The sequence below is a fragment of the Coptis chinensis genome, chromosome 8 (assembly GCF_015680905.1).
Source record: "Coptis chinensis isolate HL-2020 chromosome 8, ASM1568090v1, whole genome shotgun sequence".
Taxonomy (NCBI): Eukaryota; Viridiplantae; Streptophyta; class Magnoliopsida; order Ranunculales; family Ranunculaceae; genus Coptis; species Coptis chinensis.
In genome coordinates this window covers 63,276,728-63,288,800 of record NC_141463.1, presented here as the reverse complement: position 1 = coordinate 63,288,800, position 12,073 = coordinate 63,276,728, and the positions used below count along the sequence as shown (strand labels likewise).

Below are 12,073 nucleotides of genomic sequence, written 5' to 3'. Positions count from 1 at the left end.
TAATTAACCGAAAATCATAAACTGGATGCAAATGCATTGAACTGATCTCAAAGAACAATTAACATGAATTTGAAAATTGGATGCAAATGTATTAAACTAACCGCAAATAATAATTAATGAGAAATCGAAAACTGGATGCAACTGCATTAAACTAGTCTCAAAAAATAAATAACGAGAATCGAAAATTAGATACAACTGCATTCAACTAACCTCAAAATATAAATAACGGAAAATCAGAAACTGGATGCAGATGTATTGAACTAATCTCAAAGAGTAATTAACGGAATATTGAAACCTGAATGCAAATACATTGAACTAATCTCAAAGACTAATTAACGAAATATTGAAAATTGGATGCAACTGTACTGAATTAACCTTAATGAATAACTAACAGGAAACTATAAAGTGGATGCAATTGCACTGAACTAACCTCAAATAATAATTAATTGGAAATCAGAAATTTGATGCAACTACATTGAACTAACCTCAAATAATAATTAATGATAAATTAGAAACTAAATGCAATGTACTACATTGAACTAACCTCAAAGAATAATTAATGGAAAATCAGAAACTTGATGCAAATGCATTGAACTAATAACTCTAAAACATGTTTGTATTATATGTAGGGAGAATAAATGTCTCGACAAATGTAGTTTTGCATTTTAAGTAGTGTTTATTATAAATTTTTTTATTATGATTAAGAATGTAATGTTATTCAAGTAGTTTCAATATTATTTTCGTCACGTATATTAGGCATTCTCACAAAACTTCAATCAAACTTCAATTATTAAACATAACAACAAAAAGAAGTCGATGAGTTTTATCATGGTTTGATGCTTCCTTTTTATAAAGAATGGTTCAAGAAATTTGAATGACTGATTAATATAATTTTCATATATCATAAATATATATAGTTGTTAATATTTTTTACAATAATTTAAAATAAAATCACCCGTAGTAGATTAAAAAGCTAGTTGTCTTTATTAATAAAATAGTAGTAATAATATAACCGAAAACACAGTCCCGATAATAAAAAGCTAAAGCTAGCTGAGAAGAAAAAAGAGATATTTTTTTTAATGGCGGGCGAAGATTCATCATCATTATCACCAATCTCATTTATCAAAAAGCATTATCAAGGATGGAAAGAGTTTTGGTGTGAGAGATTTTCATTTCGAGATGACAACAAAAGGCTAATTGAAGTTGGAGCAAAGTATCCTTTTTGGTCTGATTCAAATATCGAAGCTTTCATCGCTATTGATCCCGTTCATGGACCCGCTGTAATGTTTCCATGACTCACAATACACTTTCGCCTAAATATTTGCTAATTCCAGATATCTACTTCTTATGTCTGAAATCTTACTGACTTTATTTGGTCTTTTATATCACCTTGTCTTATTGAACCGTCTCTTACTTCATATTTGCATTCTAAGTATCTGGGGCCTTCGTATGCTTTTGTGTGTATTAGGTGTTAATATTGTTTTCTGTTCGTATGTTCGGCACTGCTTGTGTATAATTCTTGACGACTTCTGGTATCTCTCTTTATCCCCATCTCTTAAAACATTGATATTTTGGTATTGTCTGCAAGTCATAAGTACTATATTCATGATGTTTATATTTACTCCTTAGTATTGAAAAATATTTTTGTTATTTTCTGTCTGGGTTTTTTCCACTCTCAATAGTTTTGTAATGAAGGGCCATCTGATGTTGATGTTTCTTTTCCAATAATTACTTTTTTATTTAGAAATATTATTTTTAAGGGAGCTAAATCTTTTTCATTGTCTCATTGATGTGCTTATTCATGAGTGTACGCATTTACTTGGATATTGGTCTGTATAGCTTTTTTCTTTTTTCTGTATTTGTACTGAGTATGTTTGCACTGAGATAAATGTGTTCTTCATGGAGGCTTTTGATACAAACATGTCATAGGGCATCCTTGTACATTAGCGTGCTTACCCGTAATCAACAAATAGAGTTATAAGCAAATTTTATCCGAGTTTACAGATGACCAGACATTCAAGCTTCTGTTAGGCCTTCAACAAAATATAATCACCACTACTGGTGAACTTATTAAGCATTTCTAGTTGAAGCTCCTTATGAGTACATGTGATTGCCTGGTGTAGGCACACACATGTAGCCCTTTGAATGAAGATCATATGTACATACCTACAGAGAGATCATAGTACAAATTAGGCTGAGTAGACCGACCAAATCGGACGACCACACCATAAGTCCATGACCGAAAGAACTAGAAAGGAAAACTATTGAATACCACATTGAATCAATATATTCCTCAAAGTATGAGAGAATCTCAATGGAAGTCAAAAGTCTCGTGATTGGGCCTCTTGAATTGGCTGTGCATTCTGCCTTGTTTTTCTTCCTGATTTCTTAATCGATCACTTGCTCCAGGTTCATATCCACTTATTTGACGTTGATTACATATGGTAGGATAGGAAGGACTGAATGAACAATGGAATAATCTCAGTGTATCACTCAGTAGTTTTGTTGTTGTATACTTGTATATCCCTTAGATTATATGGTAGCACTTGTTATATGCTTGTATATTTGTACTTGCAGCGTACACTCTGCACTGTACTCCGAAAGAGTTTGTATTGAGCCAAAAGAAAGATGATAATAATATCAATATAAAGAAAGTGGAAGCACCTGTTGATTAGGGCCACTATAAGTTTTGAATAATGGAGAAATCTCAGCACCTTTTTATAGACGTTGGACACTAAGATGGAATAGGCCTGCTAATATGACCAACATACCTGGTGCAATAAGACCAAAGTTCCAAATCACACATTACACACTTAATTTCTTAAATTATTATTTGTTCTTGCTTTTGCTTTCTTTTGTGCTTTTAATTAGAATGTGTGAATCTACTTGAACAATCGTATAAATCTTAAGATGTTGGTGACTTTCCCTAAAGCTTCTTATATACACTTTGTAGAGTCTGTGTTCCGAGGTGTATAAAATTTCATATTTCTTTTTTGATCAGTAAAAGATAATATATTGATATAATTTAACAATTTCATCAACACCAAAAACAATTCATCCTATTGTTCAAGGACCAAAATCAGACCCAAGTACACCCATGTACCCCCACGACAAAAGACCCTAAAAAGGAAGCAGAACCCAACAAAGTATAAAAGTGGATTATTTTATTTCATTTAGACTGGTTGGGCCTGATATAAACTTTTTATTTCTTCACTAGATTTTTTTGGCTACTTTTAAGGTGTTGTGGTTTGAAATGTGACCAATTCCATCACATTAATAGACCAGTGAAGTTCTGTTGTTGTTGGTTTGTATTTATTTTATTATTTTTTAAAGTATACACCTGCAGCATTGGATAGTTTGTCTTAGAAGCACATGCCCTTAGTCAGATTCCTGTTTACTTGTTGGGAATGTAATGTGTTCTATTTTTTTTTTATTGTTCCTTGGCTTGAAATTAACAGTAGTATGTTGGATTTATTTCTTTTTCCTTTGCAGATCAAGGCTGCTCGGGAAGCTGTTAAGATGGCTACTATGGGGAGTGTTATTGGAGCAGTTTCAACTGCAGGAATGGCTTGGAAATACTCTAAGAGTCCACATGGTAGATACTCAACCCTTTTGTTTTTCATTACCAAAAACACTACTTTTATATTGATACATTGATACGATTGGTCATAGCTGAGTTCTATATAAGGTAAGTAAGGGAAACTTTTCAAGAAACAGAAGTTCAGAATGCTTTTTGTTTTTCTTATATAACTACCTGATGCTTGGTAAGATCAAATATTAGTTTCTAGGCTTGTTTTTGAAAATTATTTCTACTCTTTGATCTTTTAATGTCCTTTGCTGGGCTTTAAAGATTTCCCATTTTAGTATTTTACATGGTGGCAATTAATGGAATCTGGTGTAAGCAGAAGTAGAAAAAAAGTGTCCACAGCGGTTCCTCATGATATTTTTGTTATAGGTTATATCCCCCCTTGTCCCGGCGAAGAAAAAGCTGCCCTGTACAGATAAAATAGAAAAGAAGAAAACACCTATAGGAAGTAGCAAACTAGACTAGCACTTAATCATATGGCCATGGGTAAGTCTGAATATCAGAATTTTTTTTCCCCTCATTCCTTCACTCTGTTACGTCTTTAAAATGTCTAATTTCAATCCATTTCTTCAATTTGCAAAACCCATTTACCATGTTTATATTGGAAAGATTGGCATGAGTCTGATTGTCTGATCAATCCTCAAATTGTTTGTATTCTCAGATTCACAATTTGGATATCTTGCCAAACTGCCAATGAAACACAAGAAAGTTGCCATATTGCCTTAATCCTCCGTTATTCATGATAATTAAATTTTTTCCGTTTCTAAAATAATATTCCGTGAGCTCAAAGTTTTTTTTTTTTTTTTTTTTTTTTTGAAATAACTAGGGTTTATGGTTCCCCAACCTTTATTAATTGCAAAATCTCAAGTACATCTTTCCTTCTTTATCCCTTTTTTTTATCAAATCTGACAGTTTCTGATCCATGGGAGGGATAAAATACACAGTTTTGTTGTTACAATCATCACTCAGACTACCCCAAGTGGTGCTAACTTTAGACAAATAGTCAGCCACCTTGTTTCTTCCCTGAACACATGTCTAACATTGAGCTTTACAAACTTGAGCCTCTCCATGTTTATATGTGCTACCAAGTTCCTGCAGTACCATGGTGGATCCTCTTGTTTGTTCAAAATCTGTGCTACTCTGAGTGAGTCAACTTGAACTCCCACTTCCAAAATATTCATCTCAGCTACACCTTGGATGCCTTTCCAAACTCCTAGCAGTTCTTGGTGTATGACTGACAGCTTTTTTGAGCTTCCACTAAAAGCCATTTGAAGATCTCCATTCCGATTATACAAGTAGGACTTTTGCCTATATGAGCCAAGAGTATGCTTTCAACAAATCTAGATTAAGAGTGTGGCTGGTTCTTGAGTCTTGACTTTTGGAATCCTTCGTTACCAAGCATATGCCTAGTCACCCTATCCATGCTAAGTCACATTGACACAGATACGCGTGTAGGTGTCCGACATGGATACGGGGTGTCTGACGCTGGACCTATATGAAGTAGGACACGGAGACACAACTAATTAAAAAATAAAATTAGTATTATGCTTTAGTTACACAACTAATTCTTGTGCTCAAGACCATATAAAGCGGCTCCTTGCAAATAAGTAAATATGAAAGTGGCATATCAGAGAGTTGTAACTATGTTAATAAATTATTTTCTTAATCTTCTAGGATATAAAGAAACCCTCGTTTTAAATGGTATGTGCAACATGTCAGTGTCTATGTGTCCGACTCGGATTTTTGTAAGAATATGAAGTGTCCATGTTACTTGATCCATCTGGATTGAGTTGTAACTTTGATACCTCTTTTATGAACTTTACTTTCACCTGCCCCAAAAGATAAAAATAAGAAACAGATAAGAGTGCTTCGTACCAGATACCTTGCTGTTGGGTTGAGGTGAATTCTAATTTTTTTGTCACACTAAATCATGTCTTCCATTTTCAAAAGTTGTCTTCAACTTCCTCAATAATTTTGTCCATCTCATTTAATATGTCATCACATCACATGTTCGCCCACTTTCAATTCATCATAAATGGAGAAATTATTCAGTTAATTTGCATGCTCCCTTTTAATATATGCCTAAAACATTGTTGATAGCAGGACACAGTTGAGTTTTGTGAATTGTAGAATATATTTTTGCCACCTTTACTGCTTATTTCAAATGTCACCTGACGTTTCTCTCCCCCCAATACAGTTTCAGTCCTCCCAAACTATGATTGGTTTTTTGGAAATCTTATTTGGCCAAAATGTCTCCTTAATTGTTGCCAAAATACCCTTGAATTGTTACTTATTTGAAGCTTCGCTGTGCCTCTTATCAATTTTTTTTCAGTAGACTTGCTTTAGCAGACATACATATGACCATCAGCTCCTTTACCATCCCCCTCCCCATGGCACCCATTTTAATTTATAGACGAAAAATAAATGCTTGTATTGCTACAATTTCCTTTAACCGGTCACGGAGTTATTATAGTGTGAATCCTTGCAGAAATGTTCTTTGTTTTCCAATAGATGCCCTTCAATATTGTTTTCAATTTGAATTTACTAGACTTATTTCAACAATTAAGGTATAATAACTAAATAGATGGGAGAAAATTCACTCTTAGCTTCTTCTCCCCTCATTTTCTCCATGTTCTTTTGTAGTTTTGCACATTGCAGCACAGAACACAATGTTATTTATTTTATTTTTATTGTGATTTTCCAATGTCGACATCATTTGTGCTGGCTCAAGAGGAGCGGGTTAGGATAATGAACTTGAAATCTGACATCATGGCTGTATCAGGATCTGACATAGTTTATATTTCTGCTCTTTATCGTGTGGCAGGTGCTGTCTTATCCTTTGGCGCTGGAGCTATTTTTGGTTGGACTTTTGGAGCGGAAGCTGCTGCCCATTGGCTGCAACTCTATAGGCATGATGCTAGGGCTTCTAATATGAAGTTCTTGGATTGGTGTGTGAACAAACAGGAGGGTCAATCCTCTTTTTTTGATAAAAATGAGGATCAATCCTAATTTTGTGTGCTGGAGATGGCGAAACCTGTACCCTTTTCTCCGTTCAAATAAGAATAACATGTGTTGATTTGGAACTCGTGTTGAAATTTTAGATACTCACTCTTTTGTTGTTAAGCTCCTCTTTATGCTCTCAGTAGTCTGTATTTAGTCCTGTCACACATTCATATGACTTTTCTGTGGTTGTAGACTTCAGTATTACAGTCCTATAAACTTGCGAACCAATTTTGTCTTAGTTTCTAAAAGAGACAAGCTACTTTTCCCAGTTTAAACATAAAACTACATGCATTCAATGATCTTTTTTTTATTTGAAACGTTGATGAGGTTAGGCAGACAATTGGCTTGGGACTAAGGCTATTAAGGATCTGCTTCCTATTGACCAAAGCTTCTGGCATGGATGCAATGCCACTTAAGTGTTTGCATTACTCACGGTCAATGGAACTTCCCTCCCCCTCTTATCACTATTCTCAATAGAGCAGTTGCAGCAACCAAATGAAGATCAAGTGGTGACATCAGCACATGAAGCGGTAAGAGATAAAAGGAGAAAAGCCATTTTGGGCAAATTTCCTTTGGAATTCTAAACTTCACCCTAGAACAACAATTGGATGTAAAATCTTGAGGGGGAATTTCAGACTAGCCTCAAGGTGCATTAATTACTTGCATCAAACACTGTGAAACTCGAACACACTTACTCTATGAGTGAGTTCGCAAAGAAATGTTGGAGTTATGTTTCAAACACTTTTCAATTACACTAGCCGCCAACTAATCACCTTGAAGTTGTTGATGCTTGTAAGAACCATAAGGATCTCTGGGCGGCAGCCTCTATCTCATGTCTGGTGGGTATATGGAAGAATAGAAATAAGATGCTTTATGACCAAAAGGGAGCAAATTTCAGTCTTGTCTGCAAGGGAATTAGAGCCTACAAAAAAGACTAAGAATTACTCCAGTTCAGCTGATGCACCGATGCTCCAACAACATAACCTGCTTCCAAAGCACAGGCCAGCTCCAAAAGTTCTTGAATGTTATTGGCTACTTCCTGTTTGGTGTGCTAAAAATTAATACGGATGGATCCTCAAGAGGAAACCCATGACTTGCATAGACATCAAACTGTTGTTTGTGGTGTTGGCATTGGAGGAATGGGAATAACAACAACTTGTTATATAGCTGAATGTCAAGCAAGGAGTTGAAAAAGCAGTGCAACTAGCTAGGGTGGATTGGAGTCTGATTCTCGGGCGGCAGTCCATGCTTTTCAAACAAACAATTACATCTACATGGAGAGAGTCTAACTTCGCTGCAGGCCATAATTTCTGACAAAGATTGAAGGGTACCTACTATTATGTATCTCATTTCTCTCCTTTCCTTTTCTTGTTTACCTTTTTGTACATTTTCCCCTTTTTAATGAAAATTACCCTTTAGCCAAAAAACAAATGATCTGGGGACTTCCAGGTTGAAGAAACTCTTTGTAGAAGATAGCAAGTTACATAATTAGAGCTGATGTTATTGGTTGATTGGTGTTTTGGGTACCATCCTTGTGTGCAATGTGCCATGTGATCCGAGAAATGAGGGAATTACTTATTAGAGACCGTACGACTGATTGATCATTAATTTGCTGTTAAGCACTGAAGTTGATAAACAAAGAAATGGTAACAAACATCCAACAGCTTCTTATGGGTCCCATATAATAAAACACAAAAATCTATGTAGGAGTTGACCAATGATTCATTCAGATCGCCACGTTGCGACAATCCAGCTGCCACGATTTGAAATAACGGTTGTCTCAATCGTGTAGCATATCATCACTCGTGTCTCACTGGTTTTAAATGATCTTATGCTCCACAGTCCAATCACGCCATTCATGACATCATCTGAGATAACAAAATCCTTTCTTGTCGCTGGAATCCCAGTCCCTAGCAATTTTTTATGCTAGAATTATCATATTACAGAACTTCCCATATGCGTTATGGTCCTTCTCATTTTGGGATTAGTAGTGTTCAGGAGTTCACTAATTTTGCATATACTCAAACTATGCTAATTACAGATTGGATTACAACTATAATTGCATAGCAATGCATCCAACTAACCATCACAAATACACCTTTTAATTAATGCATACAAATAAAATATCCAAACTACAATTTGCGTAACTAAGATTACAATTAGAAGTGCACGTTTCAATTTCTTGTTGTGCAAATTAGAAAATTAGAGTTTAAATATATAGGTTTTATGTATATTTACAGTTTACAAATGAAAACTGCTATGGAAATGAAAATTCGTTCACCAACAAAAAACACTCCTAAATAACTGATGTAGCTCCACAACTCAGCTCGTTTATTTACTTATTTTATATATATTTTTAACCATAAATATATTTTACTGATTATCGTTTTTGTTTTGGCAAGTCTGTTTTACTGAGATCAGTAAATCAATAATGTTGGCAGTGTTGGAACTATATACCTCTAGCATCATCACCCAAAAGTTTTATACTTATAAGGGTAAAGGGTCATTTTTTTTCGATAAACAGGATAGATTCACAATGATTGTTAGTTAAAATTCGAATGATACAATACAGTACTGTTAGTGATTAATCAATATAAAATACTACATCCCTAAAATGCATGTAGATATTAAATATAGATAATAATAGGTTACTAATTGGTGTTGCTTAAGCCATGGAACATTGGTACTATATTATTCCGAATACAGCCTGCCATTTCGTTTTCTAGACAGGTTGCCAACCTTAGAAAAATAGAAAACAAAGTTCTCCCCTCATCACGAAGAGTCAATGCAAGAGAAAACACTTGTCTTCTAATGAACCTCGTCAGATTTTTTACCAAAAACTAAAACTTCATAAGATTTGTTTAGATCTTTGTTCTATATACACAACTAAATGAAGAATCTATTCAAGATTAATAAATTTGAGGATTCGAATATACTAAAACAAAGACTAAATGAGTCTTTGTTAAATATAACTCATATTTTAGGTTGAGTTCGTTCTGTATTCTATTTCATATTTTACAATATCCTTGAAAAGAAGCAACAATCCCAACTGTTTAGAGTTGTATTTGGCTAATCTGATGATCTTCGTCTGTGGCTTAGGTGTCTAATACATGCATGCGCCTAGGGGTGTCAATGGTCCGGTTCTTAGTGTTGTAAGAATCACGAACCATTTAATTTTATAGTTTTGGTTATGATTTTTGGTGGTTCTTAAAATTGTAGAACCTTATCCATAATCACTGGTTTTTAGCGGGTATTTCCGGTTCCGGTTTTTTATTTTGGTTTTTAAAAAATTCACTATTTATACACATTTTTTATTAGTTTTATTAAAAAAATGTGTACTAAAAATACAAAAATATCGTAGGAACAAATCAGTTTTTAAATATTGATATAAGTAATTATGTCATTCAATAATAAAATTAAGTAAAACCATATATTTTAAAGTTGTAAGTTATATTTTTATATTATTTATAACATTAAATATTATGAAAACTACATATTACACTAATAAATATAATATAGTAATATATAAATAAATATTTTGAGTTTTTATATACTTTATTTAGATATTTTTTATGTTAAAAGTTCGGTAACATTTGATTCCGGTTATAATTATAGTCTGGTTCTTTTATTTGGTTCCGATTCTATATAGTTCAGTTTTTTAGTATCCATTTTTAAATGGTTTGTAATTTTTGAAACCGTAACCATGATTTTATGCGGTTCCAAGTTCCAGTTCCGATTTTGGTTAAATGGGTACCCATTACATGCACCTCTATATTCCACAAGATTTAATTACGAAAATTTATAGTACGATTATACAACAAGAGTTCAAATATTTTTTGGAAATCCAAGTTTGGATATAATTATTGAAGGCATTTCTTATTTTGACGTGGAGTTTTTCTTGATGATCAAGTATGGGGTACGTCGTCATGGCTCCGCATTGACATCTCAATTCTCAACAACTATACTAGCTGGTCGAGTGACTCAAGAAGTCAATAGTTAATTTTGGTCTTTCTGAAATTTCGAAATATCAAAAAACCAAATTTCGTGGAACTTTTATTGTCATGCAGATTTAGTAAGCATGTGTCAGTTTTGCATGTATATTTCGTGCTGAACTTGTATATATCTGAAATTGTCATCAAATTTTTAAACATGCCGTGCGAAATTGATGCCCATATGGGCATATGGCGAAAGTGTGGTGCTAATGATCGAACTGTCAATTTATGGATAAAGCTAGCTTGGTAGCTAACAATGATTGTCTTGCCTGAAAGAGTCGGTATATGTGATATGTCAATGGAAAGGGTTGATTAGAAATCTATATAACAATAACAATAAATGAAAGAGTTGAACAAATTAACAAGGATTATTAACCACTGATTAAAGAGACATGTGGATGAGAATGCATGTGTTAGTAGGTAACAGACATCTTTTTGAGAATGAGAACTTTGGGTTTCAAAGGCTGTATCTTTGTTAGATATTTATCTTGCGTGCTTGTATTTATGCTACTCTATTCCATGACAGACACACCCTTAAATCGGGGATATTGCCTTCGCAAAATTTGCCTTCTAAAGCTTGCAAAACTTATCCTTATTCTGTACTTCATCATCATTCTTCAGAAATAGTGGAACCCGAAAGATGGATAATAAGACCCATTAAGTGTTGCGATGCTGTTTGCTGAATGAGTGTTGGATTATTGCGTCTTCTTTGCGATGTTTAAGCTTTTATTATGGACCAAAAAATTGAGAATTCTAGATAATCAAGGTAATTTACTGTGAACACATACCGAATATATGTAAACAATTTATTGAGTTGATTGTAAAGAGAAGTTGATCATATTCAATTCAAGGAAAGTTCCAGCACGTACTTGATATTATCAATACCGGTGTTCACTTTCCTTGAAATGTTTGGAAGAGATGAGAATAATTCTCAAAAACACGACAACCAAACGAGATCTACCTGGACAAACTTTGTAACTGCACCTAGAGAGACTTGAACTAATAACCTTATAGATAACTCTCTCTGATACCATATTCAAAACAGACCAAATTTCGTACGTAGACAAGCTCTGGATCGTCAAGAATCATGCTATCAGCTTCTTTATGACCAATTGACAATCTAAGCTAGGCCGCATTATGAGCTGAGATTAATCTCCAGCTTGGATTTCAGTAGTCAAGATTTCCAATTGACCCCTCCATCTTATCTACCTCATGTTTGAGGAGATGTTTATTTCAAATTGTCCACATTCATCATCATTCATGCCCAAATGACTACTGCTTTGTCACTATAGATGTAGTGATGAATGATTCGACACTTTTGGGCATATGTGATTTTGCAACTTTTGGCAGTGCAAAAGGCTTACTTATCAGATCATCTACATGGATGATTGGATATCATATCATTTATACAGTTTAATATGGATTTACCACAGGATCACTTTGACCATTGCACCATGTGAATAAACCATGCATGGACCACAAAATAGATCTA

At 34.0% G+C, this 12,073-nt stretch overlaps 1 protein-coding gene across 1 annotated transcript; it reads left to right on the top strand.

Moving 5' to 3' along the window:
• The first annotated feature begins 991 nt into the window (after window positions 1-991).
• On the top strand, window positions 992-6,827 carry SDH6 (succinate dehydrogenase subunit). The gene is made up of 3 exons (XM_086577339.1): window positions 992-1,280; window positions 3,493-3,595; window positions 6,411-6,827. The coding sequence occupies exons 1-3, from the start codon at window positions 1,080-1,082 to the stop codon at window positions 6,593-6,595; spliced, it is 489 nt and encodes a 162-aa protein (XP_086433465.1). The 5' UTR covers window positions 992-1,079; the 3' UTR covers window positions 6,596-6,827.
• The last annotated feature ends 5,246 nt before the right edge of the window (window positions 6,828-12,073 follow it).

Coding starts and splice junctions, on each gene's coding strand:
- SDH6 (XM_086577339.1), top strand. CDS start 1,080: ATGGCGGGCGAAGATTCATCATCATTATCACCAATCTCATTTATCAAA. Junction 1,281..3,492: donor ATCCCGTTCATGGACCCGCT/GTAATGTTTCCA, acceptor TTTCCTTTGCAG/ATCAAGGCTGCTCGGGAAGC. Junction 3,596..6,410: donor ATACTCTAAGAGTCCACATG/GTAGATACTCAA, acceptor ATCGTGTGGCAG/GTGCTGTCTTATCCTTTGGC.